The sequence below is a fragment of the Molossus molossus genome, unplaced genomic scaffold (genome assembly GCF_014108415.1).
Source record: "Molossus molossus isolate mMolMol1 unplaced genomic scaffold, mMolMol1.p scaffold_m16_p_8, whole genome shotgun sequence".
NCBI classification, from domain to species: domain Eukaryota; kingdom Metazoa; phylum Chordata; class Mammalia; order Chiroptera; family Molossidae; genus Molossus; species Molossus molossus.
Genome location: NW_023425402.1, coordinates 7,879,937 through 7,902,457, shown reverse-complemented (window position 1 = coordinate 7,902,457; position 22,521 = coordinate 7,879,937). Strand labels below are relative to the sequence as shown.

The following is a 22,521-nucleotide window of genomic DNA, read 5'->3' as shown; positions in this document are numbered from 1 at the left end:
CTTAAGGGCTCTTAATACACCAAGGTACAAGTCATTGCTTACTCTGCCTCATCTCTGTATCACCCTGTCCACTTCCCTGATGACAATAAGCAGTTGAGCTGACTGGGGTACCTCCTCCCCTTGTACTTATGGATCCAAAACGAGTATTCATCTTTCACAATTTGGTTCATGGTTCACCTCTAGAATTCTCTTGTGACCTCTAACCCTCACAGTAAAAACTAGCTACTCCACCCTTTTGGGGTTCCTCTGTGACCTGGACTGTTTATAGATGTCTTCTCCATGTGATCATAAAAGCCCCTCAATGGGAGGAACTATGCCCTAGTCAGTGAGGGCTAGTGTTCCTGTGGCCAAGCAGTACTTGGCACAGAACAGACCCAAAGGCCATGTCTTCAGAGCATGCACTTAACCTCTGAGCTGACCGAGGCAGGCCTGCTTCAGCACCCCTTGAAGTTGCTTCACCAGTACGCTCCCAGGCTCAGTGAGCTGAGGGGGCTCAGACACCAGCCCAGAGTAGGGCCAGTCAGATACCGAAGGAAGAAGGCTCTAAGCAGTGTCTCAAAGGGACCCCTGCCCTCCGCTCCACCCTCACCTGCCTTTCACTGCTGCATGGTTCCCCGCTTGGTATAAACCCAAACCGGGACATTGGAGTTTGAGTCCTAGTATCTTTCAAACTTACATTTGACTTTGTCGGGTCCTACCTAGTTGGATTTGAGGGTTCAAGGGGTCTTGAATGCAAGTTAACCAGAAGTAGAGAAGGGAGACCATTAGGGCTCTGGAACCTAAAGGTAAAAGGAACAGCAGGGTGGGAGACACCAGCTTGAGGCAAGCCCGCGGCTGCTATGGGAAAGGAGACTGGGCAGGTCAGTGCTGCTCTTCAGTCCCTTTTCAAGTCGTGACTTACTTTGTGCCAAAAGAACAACACAGACACAAACAATAATATTTTATTATTTAAAAAAAGCATCCCAAATATAGAATTTCGTAAACACTGGTAGGTAAACATGTGCAACTTTAAATACAAAGTAAAGAGGCAAAACTAAAGGCATTTTGCCTTTAAGATAAAACGTTCTGCAGCGGTGGTCCCACCCAGAGCACGAGTGTGGCTCCATCTCCCATGAAGGCATTGGGTTTGCATTCTGAACTCACTATGCCCACTTTAACAATTTTTAAATGATGGCAAGAAGTGGCATTGAATAGATTACTCAAACCCCTTCTTAACTTTCTATTTTCACTTGATAAAAGAGGCTCCATATCACACTTTGACAGTTTGAATTAAAGCCTGTGTTCTGATTGTTTTTACTTACACAAGGACCTGTGGACCACTATTTGCAAATATAGCTACCCTTCCTGGGCTTATTCCACAGTCTTTTCAGAGACCTGTCTACATTAAATATCACATCATGCTCTTGGATTTTAGTTGAAATATTGGTTATGCATATTGTGTGCAGTAAATCCAGCTACTTTCTAGCTGCTTTAGCTTTTACTGTCATTCTTTCAGTACTTTTCTTCCTCTTTAGAGAAATCCTTAACATTACCAGACATATTTTAACACTGTCTCCTTGCCCACTACTCTCCAAGTCCTCAATGGCAAATGTTTCCTACTCAGCTATACATAGGATATAGACCCGGATTCTAAACCTCAAATTCAGGTTCACCTTGGCTTGTTGATATCTCTGAGTAAGAGAGTCTGGGTAAAACCATTTCCTTATGAAAATGTTTATGCATAAATCACCTGGCTTACTTATTTAGGCACTTAGAAAAAACACCAAACCTGAGTCCCACCTTTGTATTAGAAACACCTCTTGCCCAGGTGGTCAACTGATTCTGAAGGGAATGACCACAACCCAGCCCTGTCAAGGCTGAGAGGTCCTGCCATGGCAGGATGTCCTGGTCCTGGGAACAGGGCAGATATGACTGAGGGGAGCCACCAAATTATAGTGATGCTAAGCTCCAGGCTGGGAGGGCATGGGGTGCAGGAGAAACCTCCCTCTCCAGCAGGAGCCTGAGGGCCCAGCTTTTTCCTGTCACCACCATCTGGTGACACTGGCAGATTTACCTCCACAGTTTTCCATGGGGCCAAAAGCACATTAACCCAATTTGGGGAAAAGAAATCTAGTTCTTGAAAGCCAGAGTAAATAATCATTTACATAGAAAAAAGTATTAAGTACATGCCATACCTTCACACCTGGCTTTCCACCTAAGCAAGGACTAATGAGTATTAGCTGCAGCGTGTCAACACTTACTAAACGTTAACAACACATCAGCTGTATAACAGAAGTTCTACGTACATCACAGACTACACAGTCAATGCAAATTTCCCTTGTGATGACATGGAATTCAATGGAAAAGTGTAAACGAAGCACCATTAAATGACCATTAAATGACGACTGGGCTGACTACGAGTAGGCATGGATGTACACTAGTAAGGTCACCGCCAAACCTGACCTCAAATGTGAGCCAAGTTTCACAGAAATAAAACTACCCACTGGCTACAAAAGAACCCTAACCCTAACCCTTAACCCTGACCATCAGCCTTACAAATGGATGCCAATGGTAACTCTATAGGTGGGGGTGGTTCAGTGTAACCCCTACTACTTTTTCAGAGTAAGGAACAGCATTGATTTCCACTGCGATGCTGACCACACACACAGAGAACACAATTCTTTAGACACTTGTTCTTCAAGCCTGGAAAGAGCAGCTTTCTACATCCATCTGTCTTCAACTTTGGAGGACTGTGACTAGCGCAGTCAAAACAATCAAGCAGTTTGCCTTAGAGCATTTTATGGGAACAGAATTTAAGAAAACAGGTCATGCTCTTAACTTCAAGAAAACTATGTGCCTCTTTATAATTTGTGATGAGTAAATGCTCCGGGTAGGTGATTGGAAGGCCAGCCTGTACCACAGTGGGAGCTAACCCCATGACACATCTGGCTCCAGCCATGGGGACATCGGGGAAGGTGGTCCAGTGCTGGGGAGAGGGACCTGGCTGTCACACACTGTGCATTAACATGTAGCTAACAGAGCAAACACAATTACTAGGTCTAATTTCAACTCATCCTTCCTTTGGGGATGACATTAGTATGGTTTCTTACTTAGTGTGAGCAGCTGGTAGGCTATTTCAAAATTAAAATATCTACTATCCAAAAAAATTCCCTAAGTATGAAAAGAATATACAAAGAAAAATCCTGTACTGGGACAAAGTCTGGGCAGGTGATGTGTCCCCACCCAGCTTCACCCCAAATGTGCCCTCACTGGAGCTCTATACGTCTTCCTATTGAGAAACTGAGCCTTTGTAAGAAATTTTTGTCCACATCTTGAAAGCCATTAAGTCATATCTAAGGTCTCCCAGCCACGCCCACAGCAACATGTTATTCCTGGGCGAAGACCTCCGGCTGCTCCTCACCAGATTCTAAGCCAGGACCACCCAGGTGGCTTGATCTGGAGAGGTTCTACTTGAGTTGTGCGTTTCCTTCTAAATGAATAATCTATTTAGGCTCAAACACCATGATGCTAAGGTTTCATAAACACCATTATGCCATTTTCCTTCCTGTAATGGAATCTGTGTGATTCTGGTATGTTCATTGCATTAATGACAAAACTATATTTAAGTGCCTAAGAATTTCCTTTTAGACATTTTGAGTGAGAGCCTAGTTCTTCCCTGATGCAATCTGAGCACAGATGCCACCAGGAAGGGCATCTTTACTGATTTCTAATGAGTATGCCATTAGTGCCTATTTTTAGAAGATAGAGATTGTCTCCTTTTAAGTTTGGTCCCTTTGCTGCTAAGTAATGTGCCTGGTATAAAACAAAACACACACAAGTCAAGACACAGCATAAAGGATGAGAAGGGTTTTGCTGAATATGAGGCAACAGGAGTCCGACTTCCTTTCCTGCTTTTGCAGTTGTGCAAAGGCTCAGTGAACAGCACCAGACCTAAAATTTCAAGTTACCAGGGCTGCAAATAGCTGGTAGCCTAATCACCAAGAAGTGCTTTTACATCTCCACGGAGGTGCAGATATACTGAAAAGGACGAACATTAGTTATGGGAGAAAGAGAAAGGATGGGGAGAAGCATGTCCGTACTCATGGGGAGGACTGGCTTTGGCAGCCCAGACAGAGACAAGCTTCGCAGAGGGGTGGACCATAGCTGGCCTTAATCCTGAAAGTCGTTAGAAGCCATCTGAGAAAGTGGGGCATTTAGCCGGTCAAGTTCATCCACTTGGGGCGGGTGATGCATTAATATCTCCTGGTCCTCCAAGACGTCTTCTCCAGCAGCTACTAGATTAGTGAGGGATTTGCTCCGAACACACTGGAAATCCACATGGCGACTCTTTCCTTCTTCCTTTTCCCATGACATCTGGATAAACGGGCGCTGCACATAATTATAGATTACTTCAGATCGGCCACCAGGTCTTCTCTTAATTTTTTCTTTACAGGTAGGGTAACCTGAAACAGAAAAAGACCATTCTCATTACTTCAGCAAATGCTCACTCTGGCTTCCATACTTCCTCACCACATCAATTTCCTCCCAAATCCAAAGACTATGCATGAAAATTATGGGGGAAGCAAACAGCCTCTGACCATGTCTTCCCAGCCCCAATCAGCTACATGTTCAATTAGTTGGTCTTATCTCTAGAAGGGAAGTAACAAAAATTCTATTCCTTCTAATGGAAGGGGAAGAGAAGCCTCTTACTAATTTCAGAAGCCTTTCGTTACTGGCAACAATACTATAGAACAGTCCTGCTAGGGCATGGCCACGCCAGTCTTCTAATTGTGTTGCTCACAGGGCACACTGTATAAGGACTAGTTAAGGGAATGTGGAATGTTTAGCCTAAAGAAAAAACGTGGATGCTGCCTAAAATATCTGAAAGGCTGTCACATGGAAACGGGAAAAATTTAGAGTAGCTTTAGAGTCTAGACCAGCGGTTCTCAACCTATGGGTCACGACCCCTTTGGGGATTGAATAACCCTCAGAGGTCGCCTAAGACAACAGTAGAAAAATTACAGTTATGAAGTAGCAATGAAAATAATTTTATGGTTGGGGGTCACCACAACATGAGGAACTAACTATATTAAAGGGTCGCAGCATTAGGAAGGTTGAGAACCACTGATTTAAAGCAATTCTGTCAATACGTCCAGGCATTTCTCAAAGGTATGTAACTGAATAAACTTAAATTTTGTGTCTCCAAGCTAGTTTTCAGAAGGACCCTTCCAGATCCCAGAAAGATCCTCACCAAGACTGTTGGCAGAACAGCCCTCCCGCTTGGTGAGCCCACGAGACCTGCTCCATTTACCCACCAGAGCCTTAGCCCTCACCGCTCTCTCTCTATCCCAAGGCAGGAAATTGGAACTTATTCCTGCAGCTGCTTTAAAACATTTTCAACTGGAAATAAAATGAAAAGGAAATGTAAGGGAAAACAAAAACAAAAATAAAGGTCCTTAAAACTTGGGTAGAAATGTAGTTTTCATGTGTGTCCATTGTTTAGGTGCTCTGGAAACTAAGTTTTAAGGACAGTTCCAACCTACTCCATAAGCAATGCAAGCTGAATACTGACTGGGATGTTTTTACCTTCAATTCCAATGCGAATGTTTTTCAGGCCACGTTCCTTTAACACTGTTTTAGCAACATCCCGATTCTCGATGTATTTGAAGAATCTGTAGAGCTTGGAGCTATAAAGAACTGGGATTAAAAAAAAAAAAAGTCTGGGGTTACTTATGGAGCAGTCTTCTCCATAAACGGAAGATGAGTTAACAGAATCAGACTAATGAAAGTAGTATTTCTTTTGGCCCCAATGCCAATAAAATCCAGATGAATCACAGATTAAATGTTAAATAATAAATTAACCATAAGAAATCATACAATCCCTGGCCAGCTTTCTCAGTGGTTAGAGCATCGGCTCTTGGACCAGAGGGGTCGAGGGTTCAATTCCCAGTCAAGGGCGGCAGGTACCTGGATTACAGGTTCGATCCCTAGCCCCAGTTGGGGTTGTTTGGGAGGCAATTAATTGATGTGTCTCACATCACTGTTTCTCTCCCTAAATCAATGGGAAAAAGTATCCTTGCGTGAGGATTAACAAACAAAATTAAAGATGTTCAATCTCCTTCAGAAATGAAGGATACACTAACTGAAATAAAGAATAATTTACAAAGAATTAGTAGCAGAGTAAGTGAAGCTGAGAAGCAAACCATTGATTTGTTATATAAAGAAGCAGAAACCACCCAATCAGAACAGAAAAAAGAAAAAAAAAAACAAATAAAGACAGTGTAAGGAGCATCTGGGACAATTCCATGCGCACCAACATTCGCATCATGGGGGTGCTGGAAAGAAGAGAGAGAACAAAAAATTGAAAACCTATTTGAAAAACTAATGACAGCCCTGGCAGGTTTAGCTCAGTGGTTAACAGCACTGGCCCGTGGAACAATGAGTAGTGGGCACGTGCCTTGGTTGCAGTTGATCAATGGCCCTGGTTGGGGTCATGCAGGAGGCAATCAGTCGATGTGTCTCTCTCAGAGCATCAGTGTTTCTCTCTCTCTCCCGGTCCCACCCTCCCTCACACTATATCTGATGATAAATGGAAAAAATATCCTCGGGTGAGGATTAAAAAAAAAACTTTCCTAACTTGGTGAAGGAAACAGACATATAAGTCCAGGAAGCACAGAGAGTCCCAAACAAGATGAACCCCAAGAGGCCCACACCAAGACACATCATCATCAAAATGCAAAAGGTTCAAGACAGAATCGTAAAAGCAGCAAGAGAAAAACAGTTAGTTACTTACAAGGGAGCTTCCCATAAGTCTGTCAGGTGATTTCTTAAAAGAGAGTGGCAAGAAACATTCAAAGTGATGAAAAGCAAGGACCTACAACCAAGATTACTCTATCCTGCAAAGCTATCATTTAGAATCAACGGACATATAAGGAGCTTCCCAGACAAGAAAAAGCTAAAGGAGTTCATCACCACCAAAACAGTATTATATGATAATGTTAAAGGGTCTTCTTGAAGAAGATAAAATATATGAACAATAAAGTGGAAATAAATACATTTCTATCAATAATTGAATCTACAAATAAAATGAGCAAATAGAACAGAAACAGACATAAATACAGAGAACTTTTTGTTGATTGCCACATGGGAAGGAGATGGAAGAGATGGGGGAAAAAGGTGAAGGGATTAATAAGTATGAACTGGCCCTGGCCTGTTTGGCTCAGCGGTTAGAGTGTCGGCCTGCAGACCAGAGAGACCTAGGTTCAGTTCCTGCTAAGGGCACGTACCTCGGTTGCAGTTTGTCCCCGACCCCGGTTGGGGTCGTGTGGGTGGCAACCAGTCAATGTGTCTCTCTCTCACATCAATGTTTCTCTCTCTCTCCCTCCTGCTCTGTCTGAAGATAAATACAAAAATTTCCTCGGGTGAGGATAAACAAAAAAAAGAAGTACAAATTGGAGAGAAAAATGGCGGCAGAGTGAATGGACGCTACACAAATTGTCTCCCAGTACCAAACTGGAATTAACAGCTAAAATAAAGACAAATCATTAGGAAAAAACAACTGAAAAGCAGCTGGAGAGAACCCTTAAAACCAAGGACATAAAGAGGACCCCAAATTGAGACTGGTAGGAGCTGCGGAGGCGTGAGAAGACTGGCTGGCTGTCCACAGGCAGCAGCTGAGGATGTTTTATATCTGTAAGCACTTCTCTCTGAGAAGTCATGGGTTAAAACCGGCTCCCCAGCAGAGTGGAAGAACAGAGAAAAGCGCCCACATAACATCTGGTTGAGAAAATCACCAAGAGTAGAGGTTTTTTCTAGCAGGGAGAGGCACAGGGAACAGCAGCACTTCCCTGAAGGGCCAGTGCACTAAATTACAGCTACACCCACTCACCATGGACTCCAGCAGAGGGAGAGCAGACTGAATTGGAATTGTATGAGGAGAGTCGGGGGTTTGTGGCACTAGGGAGAGAGCTGAGAAGGAGGCCATCAGGAACTCTATGCTGAATCACTCCCCCACAGAACACAGTGCCATTTCCCACAAAGAGCCTCACCCCAGACTGTAGCCTGGGAAAAAAGCAACTGCCCCTCCCTTGGAAATTTAACACCACCTGGCCTGGAAAAGTGCAACCTGAGGCTCATTAACAGACCACCTGCCAGCCAGTAGGCAGAGAAAAGCCTCTTAAAGCTTTGAGATTTGAACCTGGCTCTCAGTGTTGGGTCATGGCTCTGAGGACTGAGCTGTGAAGGCTGAGGCCTGCACCTCTGTGCTGAGCCAATAACCCATAGTGCAGAAACAACTTTCTTATCAAAGCAACTTTAACCCAGTGGAAAGCAATTGACCCACCTGCTGGAAATCCTGTTACCCTGTCCACCTGAGGCTCATTAAGTAACTGAAACTAATAGCTGCAGGCAAAAGCTCTAGGATAATTAAATCTTTGCTTGGTCTGCAACTCTATCCAGGAGAGTAAGAGCAGACATTGGTGTTTAGTGTGGTCCCTTAATACTCATCCAAACCCAGTAGAGGGAGCCACAATCAGCAGAACACAGACACCCACAGGGAAAATTTGGCAGGCTCCAAAACCCACTGAGAGTCAAAATGGCAAAACAAAGAAACAAATCCCAAATGAAAGAACAAGAAAATTCTACAGAAGGGATAAATGAACTGGAATTAAACATGTTATTAGAGGTAGAGTTCAGAGTAATGATTATTAGGAAGTTCAACAGCATGAGTACAGATATAGAAACAATGAAAATTAACCAATTGGAAATGAAAAACCACCAAGCGAAAATGAAAATGACACAGTAGAAATAACACACTGGAAGGAATAGAGGAAAACCAAGGACAGGATCAGTGAATTAGAAGACATGGTAGGGAAAAAAAAAAAATCACCCAATCAGAGAACCAAAAAGGAAAAACAAAGAAAAGGAGGACAGTTTAAGAGAGCCGTGGGACAATATGAAACGTAACAACATCTGCATCATAGGAGTTCCAGAAGAAGAAGAAAATGAGCAAGGGTTAGAGAATATATTTGAAGAAATAGTGGCAGAAAACTTCCCTAACTTGGTGAAGGAACAAGGCATATAAGTTCAGGAAGCACAGAAAGGCCCAAGTAAGGAGAACACAAAGAGGCCCACACCAAGACAAATCATAATTAAAATGCCAAAAGTTAAAAACAAAGAGAGAATCTTAAAGGCAGCAAGAGAAAAGCAACAGGTTACTTACAAAGGAGCCTCCATAAGACTATCAGCTGATTTCTCAAAAGATACACTACAGGCCAAAAGGGAATGGCCTTGTGTGGCAAGGTAATGAAACACAAAGATCTGAATCCAAGACTACTCTATCCAGCAAGGCTATCATTCAAAATAGAAGGTGAAGTAAAAGTTTCCCAAACAAAAATAAATACTAAGGGACTATATTAGTGCCAAACCAGCCCTGTTAGAAATGTTAAAAGGACTGCTGTAATAAGCAAAAGAAAAAGAGATAGAAACATAGCCATAATAAATTAAAATGGCAATAAATAAGTATAAATCAATAATAAACTTAAATGTAAATGGATTAAATGCTCCCAGCAAAAGACAAAGAGTAGCTGAATGGATAAGAAAGTATGACTCATTTATATATTGTTTACAAGATCCACCTCACAACAAAAGACTCACATAGGTTGAAAGCGAAGGGATGGAAAAAATTTTTCCAAGCAAATGGAAAGGAAAATAAAGCTGAGGTAACAATACTCATATCTGATGAAATAGACTTCAAAACAAATGCCATAACCAGAGACAAAGAAGGCCACTATATAACATTGAAAGTCTCTATCAAACAGGAGGATATAACCTCAGTAAACATATATGCACCCAATATAGGAACACCAAAATATAATTAAAAACTTCTGGAGAACTTAAAAGAAATCAACAACAATATAATCATAGCAGGGGAATTCAACATCCTGCTAACATCACTAAATAGATCCTCTAAACAAAAAATTAACAAGGAAACAGAGATGCTAAATGATGCACTAGTTCAAATGGATTTAACAGATATTTACAGAGAATTAAACCCCAAAACTGCAGAATTCACACTCTTCTCAATGTGCACATGGGACATTCTCAAAGACAGACCACATGTTAGGACACAAACTAAGTATGCACAAGTTTAAGAAGACTGAAATCATATCAAGCATCTTCTCAGATCACCATGGCATGAAACTAGAAATTAATTACAATAAAAACACTCAAAAACATTCAACACATGGAGACTAAATACATGTCATTAAACAATGAATGTGTTCCCAATGAGATCAAGGAAGAAATAAAAACCTTCCTGGAAATCAATGAAAATGAACACACAACACAAAATCTGTGGAGCACAGAGAAAGCAGTCCTGAGAGGGAAGTTCATAGCACTACAGGTCTACCTCAAGAAAAATTTGTATTAGACTATATATCCCTACAAGTTAAAGAACTAAAAAGAGCCCTGGCTGGTTTGGCTCAGCGGTTAGAGTGTTGGCCTGCGGTCCTGAGACCCGGGTTCGGTTCCCGCTAAGGGCGCGTACCTCGGTTGCAGTTTGTCCCCGGCCCTGGTCGGTTGTGCGGGTGGCAGCCACTCGATGTGATCCTTTCACATCGATGTTTCTCTCTCTCTCTCTGTTCCTCTCTCTCCCTCCCACTCTACCTGAACAAAAAATGGAAAAATGTCCTCAGGTGAGGATTAAAAAAAAAAACAAAAAACTAAAAAGAAAACAAAAATAAAAACCCAAAGCAAGTAAGTAGAAGGAAAGAAATAGTAAAGGTCAGAGCAGAAATAAATGACAGAGACTAAAAAAACAATTCAAAAGATCAATGAAGCAAAGAGCTGGTTCTCTAAAAAGATAAACAAGATTGATGAAACTTTAGCCAGACTCACCAAGAAACAAAGAGAGAGGACCCAAATAAACAAAATCAGAAATGAAAGAGGAGAAGTAACAACTGACACCACAGAAATACAAAGGAATGTTAACAAATACTATGAACAATTATACGCCAACAAATTGGACAATCTAGCCAAAACGGACAAATTTCTTAAATCACACAGACTCCCAGAACTGAACTGTGAAGAGACAGAAAACTTGAACAGACCAATAACAACTTAGGAAATTGAAGATGTAATAAAAAAAACTCCCAACAAACAAAAGCCCGGGCCTGGAGAACTTCACAGGGGAGTTTTACCGAACATTCAAAGAAGAACTAACACTCATTCTCCTCAAACTATTCCCAAAAATTCAAGAAGGAAAACTTCCAAACTCTTTTTATGAGGTCAGCATAATCATAATTCCAAAACAAGATAAAGACACTATAAAAAAAGAAAACTACAATATCCCTGATGAACATAGATGCCAAAATCCTTAACAAAATATTAGCAAATTTGATCCAGCAATACTTAAAAAAAATCATTCACCATGACCAAGTGGATTTCATCCCAGGGAGGCAAGGCTAGTACAATATTCACAAATCAATAATTGTGATACGCCACATAAATAAAACGAAAGATAAAAAACCATATGAATCATATCAATAGATGCTGAAAAAGCATTTGACAAAATACGACACCCATTTCTGATAAAAATGCTCAGCAAAGTGGGAATAGAGAGATCATATCTCAACATAATAAAGGCCATATATGAAAAACCTACAGCCAACATCATACTTAACGGACAAAAACTAAAAGCATTTCCCTTAAGAACTGGAACAAGACAGGGATGTCCACTTTACCACTCTTATTTAACATAGTACTGGAAGTCTTGGTCAAAGCAATTAGACAAGAAAAAATAAAAGGGATCCAAATCAAAGAGAAGGAAGTGAAACTGTCATTATAAGCAGATGACATGATACTGTACAGACAACCATAAAGACTCCATCAAAAATCTACTAGATTTAATAAACAAATTTGGCAAAGCAGCAGGATACAAAATTAACATCCAGAAATCAATGGCATTCTTATACACCAATAATTAACACTCAGAAAGGTAAACTAAAAAAACAATCCCATTTACCATGGCCACAACAAAAAAATACCTAGGAATAAACGTAATCAAGGAGGTAAAAGGCCTGTTCTCAGAAAAGTACAAGACATTGAAAATAGAAATAGAGGAAGATATAAAAAAGTGGAAACATGTACCATATTCATGGATTGGAAAAGTCATCATTAAAATGTCCACACTACTCAAAACAATCTAGAATCAATGTAATCCCTATTAAAGTACCAGCAGCATCTATTAGGTATTGTGAATACCTATTAAAGTATTAACAGATCTAAAACAAATACTCCAAAAGTTTATATGGAACTATCATACAAGACCCTGAATAGCCACAGCAATCTTGAAAAAGAACAACAGCCCTGGCCGGTTTGGCTCAGCGGTTAGAGCGTTGGCCTGTGGTCCTGAGAGACCCGGGTTCGGTTCCCGCTAGGGGCATGTACCTTGGTTGCAGTTTGTCCCCGGCTCTGGTCAGTCGTGCGGGTGGCAGCCACTCGATGTGTCCCTTTCACATCGATGTTTCTCTCTCTCTCTGTTCCTCTCTCCCCCTCCTACTCTACCTGAACAAAAAAGGGAAAAATGTCCTCGGGTGAGGATAATAAAAAAAAAGAAAAAGAAAAAGAACAACAAAGTGGGAGGGATCACAATACGAGATACCAAGTTATACTACAAAGCCATCATAATCAAAACAGCCTGGCACTGGCACAAGAACAGACATATAGATCAATGGAACAGACAGAGAACCCAAGACAGTCTCTTCAACAAATGGTGTTGGGAATATTGGACAGCTATATGCCAAAAAATGAAACTAGACTACCAACTTACAGTATACACAAGAACAAACTCAAAAGGGATAAGACTAAAATGTAACCCATGCAACCATAAAAATCTGAGAAGAAAATATAAGCAGAAAAATCTCAGACATCATACATAGTGGAATTTTCCCTGATACATCAGCCATCAGTAGATGAGTGGATAAAAAAGTTGTAGTACATTTTCACAATGGAATATTATGCAGCTATAAGAAAGAGAGATCTCTTACCCTTTGAGGTGAGATGGAGGGACCTGGAGAGTATTTTGCTAAGCGAAATAAGCCAGTCAGAGAAAGGCAGGTATCACATGATCTCACTTATTTGTGGAACATAATGAACAAAATAAGATGCTGACCAAAACAGATCCAGAATCATGGAAGTAGGGAACAGACTGACAAACGTCAGAGGGATGGAGGGGTGGGAAGAGATAAACCAAAGAACTTACAGGCATATACGCACAACCAATCAACACAGACATTAGGCTAAGGAAGGCAGGAGGGAGATAGGAGCAGGAAGGAGGTGGATCAATGGGGAATAAAGGGGGACATCTGTAATACTTTCAATAAAAAAATAATATTAATAAAGAATTGAGGGGAAAAAAGTACAAATTGGCTGTTAGACTGATGAACCTCCAAGGGAAGGGGGGAGGAGGGGTGGGAAGAGTTAAACCAAAGAACTTATATGCTTATATGCATAACAAACTAGCACAGATAATAGTGTGGGGAAGGCAGGACAGGGATGGGAGTGGGAAGAGGGGGTCAAAGGATAGAAGGGGTGACATATAATACTTTCAACAATAAAAATAAAATAAAATAAATGGTATAGAATAGTCTATAATATGGTATCATTTGAAAGAAAGGAAAACATGTAAGTGCTTTTGTATGTGCATTAAATACATCTAGAAGAAACTGAGGAGGAAAACTGGATAGATGAGGCGGGGTGGGAATAAGACTTTTCAATGTATATCCTTTTGTACTTTTTGAATTCTGAATTATTATCAATTTAGAAGGATTTAAAAATGAAAATTGTCACCACCATCTAAGGTGCTACCTTAGAATTGACATAGTATCAGACACCAGTTGTAGCATGAAGGTGTAACATTCACTATGCATAAAAGTTAGACCTGCATCACTAGACTGAACTGATCATCCAGGTCAGTGTGTTCATCACTAGCTCAACAGTGATATTCACATTGGTTCTAGGATTTAGTGCTACTCTTGGGTATCAAGTGTTCTGCTAAAAACATCTACACCATGCAGGTGGCTCCTACTTTGGGAATATTCCTCCCCCATGGGTGGGGGATGGTCTTCATCCCAGTCCACAGAATCCTCATCTGTCAGCACAACGATGTGGCACTCTCGCTCCCCTTTCTTGGCACAGCCCACCATAATGGGCAGGATCAGTTCTTCGAGGTAGTGATCAAACTGCTTGTGAGCACCGTCATTAGACAGTTCATGTAGTAAAGCACCTGGGGAGAGAAAATACAGATGAACGTCCTTTCTGCCCAAGTGCATATTTTACTGGAGTGAAAACGACTATCAACTGGGTAACAGCTGTTATCATTGATAAGGTCCAGAGAAGTGACTCATTTGAAGGCAGAGATTGTTTCCTGCTCCAAGGCGATAATTAAGCTGATTTTGTTAGATACTTCACATTCTACCATGCCTCTATTTGCTCATGTTTAATAATCCCTGAGCATTCTGATCAATGGAGGTTTTGTTGACCATATAGTGACATACCATAAACATTAATTCTACGAGAGAGAACCATCATTTGGGAATGTGTCTCTTTGTAGTACCTCTTCTAAAGATGCTCTGTACCCCAATTTAATGGAGTTAGAATACCACAGAAGAGGAATAATCTGAAGTTTGGAGACACCAAGGGACTTGCTCTAAGTATATACTAGACCCAGTAGACAAATCACAAGTCCAGAGAACTACATGGAATCTGCAGGGAATTGTATCATTAACTTCAAAGAACATAATTCCAGCAAGCCTAATAGGTAATGATAAAAGCATGGAGTTTGGAGTCAATCAATTCTAATGTTTTTAATTCTTAGGGTTCTGAACAAGCTAACTTCTCAGTCTCATTTGTTAAATGAGTTTATCACCCATCTTTCAGGGTTGTTTATAAGACTTAACACCACCCAGCCGGTGTGGCTCAGAGGTTGATCCATGCACCAAGAGGTTTGATTCCTGGTTAGGGCACATGCCCAGGTTGTGGGCCTGATCCCCAGTGGGGGGGCATGCAGGAGGTGGCCAATTGATGTTCTCTCTCACTGATGTTTCTTTCTCTCCCTCCTTTCCTCTCTCCCCCTTTTTTTTTGGATCCTCACCCAAGGATATTTTTACATTAATCTTCAGATAGAGCTAGAGGGAGAGAGAAACATCGATGTGGAGACACATCGACTGGTTACCACCTGCACAACCCCAACCAGGGCCAGGGATGAACCGCAACCGAGGTAGGTACCCTTGGTTGGAATTGAATCCCGGACTCTGGTCCGAGGACGATGCTCTTACTGCCAGGGACCCCCCTGCCCCTCTCTCTCAAATCAATAAAGAAAAAAAACCCCAAAACTCTGCATTAAAAAAAAACAAAAACACCAAGTTTACATCTATAAAGCCCTTAGCAAACACTAAGTTAATAATAATGATAAAAATAATTATAAAAACCCAGCCAATTTATGTTGTTTGACTTCACTAGTAAGACTTGCCACATATCTAAGAATCAGTACCCTTATTTGTTAAAAAATACCCTTATTTGTCAAGGTCCCAAGAGGGGAAGAAATTAGCTTGGTGACTAATGGGCCAAACTAGATTTAGAACCCACTACACGTTTTCTTTTGTTTACTGAACTTCCTCAAAATACTTTGAAGCAAGAGAGGGAACAGCATAGTAGCACATCTCTGCCTCTACAGATGATTTTCAACCTATACTTGAAACTCTTTCTGTTTAGTAATAAAAAATGCCAATCAATTCCAGGAAAACTAAGTTCAATTTCTCCTGTACTTACTCAGATCTTGACAACGGATAGTGTTGAAGTCAAAGTTAATGCAGAGATAATCACACGTATCTCTAAGGTCTGGGATAGAGATGCCATCAGGACAATTGATGATACCAGTTTTGTAATAATCCTATAAATAGATTAGGAAGAAATACAGGCAAAGAACAAGATGAAAAATTACCTCTTCAATACCTATTCATTGCCAGTTCTGTTAAAGTGACGGGTTACTAGCACTATCACCAAGTTAGTTGATTCATTAAATGGCAAAGTGGCTTCTGTCTATCCTGACAACTTGATACCTGATTGAGCTTATACAGCAAGGAGACTTAAGTAACAGGAATAAAAAATAAAGCGAGAAAGTCAGTAAATGGAAACTAAAGACCCTAAAGTCAGTAACACAGCCTGGTGGAACTCTCAGAGCTTCTGACCATGCGGGCCTGTGAACAGGATATAACAAAAAGACTACTACGCACCAGCACCGTTCGAAAGACGGTTGCACTGATTCCTTCAGCAATCTCATACTCTCCCTTCTCGTTGGGCCGTGTGAAGTTGTACTCTCTTCCTGGTCCAAACATCCTGAAAGACACCAGGCACCAATGTGACTTTCTCCAGCAGGATTCTCACTCCTTCCTAGTATAAATTAACACAGCACTGGGATCCAGCTCCCATGACATACTCAAATCTTAGGAAGTACCTTTCAGACTGAAAAAGAAGGCAGCAATTGCTTTTAGTGTTGGAGTATAAGGGGACATAAAGTTGCAAGTCCTCTAGGTTCACCTGTGGTGAGCTTGTGATAGCAGTAAAGCAGCATCTGCGGAGCTGGCCCTTGGAAAATGCCTGGAGTGTCACGGCTGCCTCCCCTGTGCTCCCCACTGCCCAGGAATCTGCCTGTATATACACCAGGCAGCTCAGGGAGACAGTGTCTTATGCTTCTGGCCCCTCCTATTCCTTTCCCTCTCTATCAATATTTACCTATTCAGTTTGCCAATTCTCAATATTCCTGAGTTCTGCTTTTCAACATCTTATCTGAAAGATGAATCTGTATTAGTAGGTACAGATATTTAATGCTTTCCCTTTCCTGGTCCATTTTAATGGTGGAGCTCTGGGGGTGGGGGGGGGGATGCTCTTCTTCAATCCACGGAGTAACTCTAACTGGAAATTTCTGGTCAAGTAGAAAAGGAGGGTAGGTATTAGGTGTATCAGCAGTCTGACATATTTCAGAGGGGAAGACCTGCTCTGGGCATAAGCTCAGAGGTCATGAGAGTGCAAGGATGAAGACTTGCTTTTGTTATTCATCTTTTCCCGTCCTTCCTCCTCCACTCAGATCCCCTCCAGTAAAAGTGGCCCCATGACTTCTATGGCATTGTGGAACAGGAAGCCAGCATGAAGGACAAGGCAGACAGCTACTATCTACAACCAGCCTAATTTGAGGTCCCAGTGGAGACTCACTGCCATTTCCTTCCTTAACCAGCTCAACTGTTCAAAGCTGTTCGCCTCCACTCTGAATTGGCTGCTTTTCAAAGATCTGAAAGACTCCATATCACATGCTTTCCAAATCACTAGACCATACATAAGAAATTCATCCTGATAAAAGCTGTTTTCAAAGAACGCTGACATTTTTCTGGAACATCGTGAGTCTAGCTGAGATGGCTATGAATCAAAATAGTGAACATGCCATAAATATGATCCCCCTTATTATCAGCAGGACTTCAACTCAGAGATAGTTCTCCAGAAGTAGCATGGATGTACATTAATCCATTCTCAATCTCTCAGCTTCTCCCCTGTGACTAGTGGGCCACATTTGTAAGCTCACTGGCTGGGCTTACAAATACTGTATGTAGCCACAGGACAGAACAAACCTAAGTAACTCTCAGAATTCATGATCTCAGCCAACTCAGCTGACAAACCATTTAAAGAAATCAGACCCTTTTCCTCTTGGGACAACCCATTTCTAGATTCAAAGAACCACTGTCACCCAAGAATCTATTACCCAGAAAATGGTTGCTGCCTTCTCTTTATCATTTTCAGAGGAAATCTACCTTAGCCAGTCTATCCTGAGGAACCCTTTGTGGGGAAGGGGTGCTGGAGGCAGGGCATTAGTAGTAGTGATACCAAGACTTAAAAAAAGGAGTCAAGTCTGATAAAATATAGGGTCAATTTAGAAAATGTTTTAATGGTCTAGTTTAATCTTAATTCAGATGTTTGAAATATATACAGGTTTGGTTTTGATTAAAAATGGTTCATCATGAGTTTGTATGCATACGTTCAAGCACATATTTGAATAGCTGGATCCCATTTAGCCTAAAATTCAGGAAATTCAAATTTAGCGCAATGTTTTGAGTAAAGTTAGATCTTTAAATAACACCTACTTCTAAGTAGTTAAAAACCCTCAAAAGCCAAATGTGTGTGTATATACACACATTATTATTATTTCACTCTTACTCCATTTGCTTTTCCTCATGTTAAAGTCTATAATTGGCACCCTGGCCGGTTTGGCTCAGCGGTTAGAGCGTCCGCCTGCGGTCCGGAGAGACCCGGGTTCGGTTCCCGCTAAGGGCATGTACCTCGGTTGCAGTTTGTCCCCGGCCCTGGTTGGTCGTGTGGGTGGCAGCCACTCGATGTGTCCCTTTCACATCGATGTTTCCCTCTCTCTCTGTCTTCCTCTCTCTCCCTCCCACTCTGTCTGTACAAAAAATGGAAAAATGTCCTCAGATGAGGATAAAAAAAAAAATTAAAAAAAAAAAACTAATAAAGGGGAAAAAAAAAATTTAAAAAAAAAAAGTCTATAATTGGCTAGAAAGAGGATCTCCTAACTTCCAGTCCAGACTCCAAGAGTACTTGTGGACAGTGCTCCTTCTGAGCAAGCTCTTCCCATTTCTTAAATTCTAACCTTAAAAAGCTAGGGCAGGGGGTGATGAGATGAAGATAAGACTATAGTCTGAATGAAACATGAAGAATAAAGAGAGCAATCATGAAACAACAGAACAGTCAGCTATAAGGATTCAGTTTCAGAGAACAAAAAGTCATGATGGATAGAGGCATTAGAAAATGACACTACATCTATTTCCAAGCACACCTGGCAATAGGTGGCAGGCAAAATAACGCTTTTCAGTGAAATGGCTTTGTTGTGTCTTGTGAAACATTTGTCTAATTCTGCTTTTTTAAATTAAAAGACAAAAGGCCAAAAAAGAAAGAAAGAAAACGAACACAATTTACAGCTCTCACCTTATCCCAATATCTTTGACTTGTGGAACTCAGAAAACATTGCTTTTATAAGGTTATGCATATTGGGAATAAAATAAATTAAGTATCTGACTTCTGTTTTACAGTGAGTTTATAGAGGAATAGGGTTATGAGATTTAGCAGATTATTTCCCACTGTTCTGGCTGCACTCCTTTCTTGTTCATTATACTGGCTTTGTAAATAAAAGAAATAACCAGCCCCCCAAACCATCAACACATATAGGTTCTGTATCAGCTTGCTCTCCATCTCACCAAAGTAGGAAGGTAGAAAAATCAGCAACGCAATGCTTTTTATTCTCACATCTAAAGCAAGATAAACAGCAGGTATTCTATTCATAGAGAACAGAGTGCATCTGGAAGGAAATTATCATCAATTACCTTCCCAACATGGTATCCGGGTGAGCAGTGAAAATTTGTGGATTCACCACAAAACGTGTGCCATCTACAAGAAGTGTCACTTTCTCTGTCGCCTGGGAATGAACGTTACTGCCAAAGCCCACAGTGCTGCTTCCAAATCGTTCAGGAGCAATAAAGGGTTCATGGTTCCGTTTACTCCCACTTTGGAAGCAAGAGCCCTTGCCGTCTTCGGGAAGTGGCATTGTGTGAGGGAACTGGAGACTTGCTGGCTGAGAGGCATAGTCAAGTGAAAGGTCTAAAAGATCATACAAACAAACCAAAATAACTCGACAGCAAAAGCTTAGGGGGAAAAATAAAACCCATCTTCTCTAAAAGAAAAAACAAAAAACAAAAAACAGTAAAAGAATTAAACAAAACCCACAGATTTTTAGAGGTATACAGGCAAAAACTCTTGCCTAGAGCAAGAAAAAAATACAACTAGGGACTTATATTGAGCTTTGTTCCGTTGTGTGTGTGTGTGTGTGTATAGAGGGGAATAAAGGCAGTAATACTCACATTTTAAAATAAAACGATCAAAAACTTTAAAAGTAAACTTCTTCATGGTTTTAAAAAATTAAAACATTAGAGAATACTTTCTGTGGCAAACCAGCAATCCCCTGCCACATCCCATTACCGTGCCAGTCTTATTCCACAGAGGCAATAATTTTTTACTTCTCTCTCTAAACACTATATACTTCCTGTTTTATTTAAGGAAACTGCTACCTCTGTATACCAAACTATATATTTTCCATATTCTTTAAACATGTTTCCAAATTTTATTTTCTGGAAAGATAGACCCTAATTACCCAATGCATCATTTTCCTAAAAAAATCACAGAAAAATATATTTTCACTATGCAAAGGAGCACCCTATTATCACCAACACCACTTCTGAACAGGCAGGTCTTGCTATCAGAAGTACAATTCCAGTGCAAATGGCCGTGGATTAGCACTGATGCTTGGAATCTCAGTGTTTGTATCACCAAAGAGCCACTTTCTTTAAATGATTTATTTTATTTTCCTAAACCTGATTCTCATCTATAAAATGAGAATAATGTTCATTCCACCTACCTCACAGGACTATCAACTGAAAGTATGTGAGAGCACTTTTAAAAATATACAATACTATACCATGCAAGAGACTTAAAACTAAATTAATGAAATCTGGATGTACACAGGAGATAAGCAGGAGCAAGTATTTACAAAAGGAGTCCCAGAGGATGCTCTTAAATAAACAGTTCTCCTAATATATTTCATTTTAATGTAAATAATTTTTAATGAAAATTTTCAAATATATCAAAGCATAGAGGTAATACAACATGCATGTATATGTCATTAGATTTGGCTCTGTTAACATTTTTCAGTATCTTCTTCAAAACTTTTTTGGAAAGAAAGAAATATTATAGATACAACTGAATATCTCACTCCCACCCTCCCTGTATTTTAAATCTGTATCCAATATTTCATGAACATGATTACTGCCCATGACCTCTGGGAAATTAGTCTGATTTCAGTTAGATAACCAAATAAACTATTATTAGCTAGAGTAAACTCCCCGCCCCCAGGTTGTTTCTAGAGAAAAGAAACCAAAATCTAGACCAAAAATCAATTTAGGGTTCACATCCTACAGTTTCTGCAGGACTTAAATTTTCAATGTGGCCCTGATTTTGCATACCAAGAGCTAGGTTTCCACACGATCCACAGGCAAATGTGTGGCAAGAAACACCTAATCACCAGACAGGCTTTCACACCAGCAGTACTGTTCTTAAAAATGAAAGTAGGTATCTAAATCACTAATTCAGTTCTCTAGAAAGCTTCATTTGCACCCCAGCAATGAAGCAACTAAATTAGGTTGATTCCTGAAGGGTGCCTCAGGTTTCACCCTTAAACGGATGAGCAGGAAGAGACTCATTGCACAAATTCTCCCTAATGGTGCACTCTAGGGTGGCAGTCACTCTGCTTTTCTGTCAGTAGACATATATATAACAACACAGCCTGATCAGAAAGATGCAGGTTCAAATTCTAGTCCCCTACGTCTTAGCAGTGTGAACCCAAGAAAGTTACCTAAGCTTTTTAAGCCCACGTTTACTCATTTTTAAAAGGAGGACTAATCTAAACAGGCAAACTTTCTGTAAAGGGCCAAAAAGTAAATAATTTGGGCTTTGTGGGCCAGTCTCTGCCATTGTAGCAGGAAAGCAGCCATAGACAATATGTAAACAAATGGGCATGATGGCTGTATTTCAAAATTCTGACAAAAAAAGGCAGCAGTCCAGATTTGACCTGTCTGCCACCCCTGATCTAAACAAATGTTTGTAAAATTTTTATCACAGTGAATGTTCAATAAGTGGTAACCGCTATTATTGTTGCTACTGTTTTTATTAAAAGTTAAAAAGAACAGTTTATCAAGAGCCTTCACATCCATTAACTCAATAATCTTCTAGCCTTATGAGGTAAGAAGTATATTATACTTGTTTTCCAGAAGAAAGTGGGCCTCAGAAAGATTAAGGATTTTACCCATGGTTACAGCTGACAGGAAGCAGAGGTAGTATCTGTCTTCTGTTTGCAAACCCTTGACTATTTTTCTTATACCATTATCGCCAAATTAGATGTGCTAGACTGATTAAGTAAGTGGAGAGTTTCAATGATGGTTAGCTTTATATAATTGTGGTATGTAAATTAAGCCAATGAACTGGATAGCTTATTTAGATTAAGAACATTTATGTCTTCTGAGCCAGTAGTGGATGCTCAGGTGTCAGAAAGCCCTCCAACTTAAGTCAAGATCTAATCACTGTACCATCATTCCTGGGACCTAGAGGATAAGTAAGATTTTGAAGACCAGAAGAAGTCAGGTTATTGGTTTCTTTTTCTTGGGCTGCAGCTGAGGTTTCATCCATCAGACAGCTGGCCTCCTGCCGCAATAACCTGTCGCTCTCACTGCCACGGTGAACATTCATCCTTGGACTCTATGCTGAACTGTCTGCTTGATCAGAAAAAAATCCTGCAAGACAGGAATATGCATGATTTAGAACTCTCTCAAAACAAGTTTCCAAAGACTTCCATGTCATGAAAGCCAAACTAGAGAACTG

The 22,521-nt window shown here is 40.6% G+C and overlaps 1 protein-coding gene across 3 annotated transcripts in view; it reads right to left on the bottom strand.

Moving 5' to 3' along the window:
- Nucleotides 1–940: 940 nt before the first annotated feature.
- The window catches only part of KCTD20 (potassium channel tetramerization domain containing 20), a 37,210-nt gene continuing 15,629 nt past the window's right edge, over nucleotides 941–22,521 (bottom strand). For 2 of the 3 annotated variants that reach the window (XM_036248442.1, XM_036248443.1), the window contains exons 2-8: nucleotides 22,230–22,433; nucleotides 19,419–19,692; nucleotides 16,272–16,374; nucleotides 15,808–15,928; nucleotides 14,066–14,263; nucleotides 5,566–5,676; nucleotides 947–4,442 (exon numbers count right to left, since the gene is read on the bottom strand). In XM_036248442.1, the coding sequence (XP_036104335.1) occupies nucleotides 4,150–4,442; nucleotides 5,566–5,676; nucleotides 14,066–14,263; nucleotides 15,808–15,928; nucleotides 16,272–16,374; nucleotides 19,419–19,692; nucleotides 22,230–22,389 (1,260 nt within the window). In that variant the 5' untranslated portion in view covers nucleotides 22,390–22,433 and the 3' untranslated portion in view covers nucleotides 947–4,149. Of the gene's footprint in view, nucleotides 4,443–5,565; nucleotides 5,677–14,065; nucleotides 14,264–15,807; nucleotides 15,929–16,271; nucleotides 16,375–19,418; nucleotides 19,693–22,229; nucleotides 22,434–22,521 lie in introns of those variants that run through there. The other variant, XM_036248444.1, reaches the window with a different exon arrangement.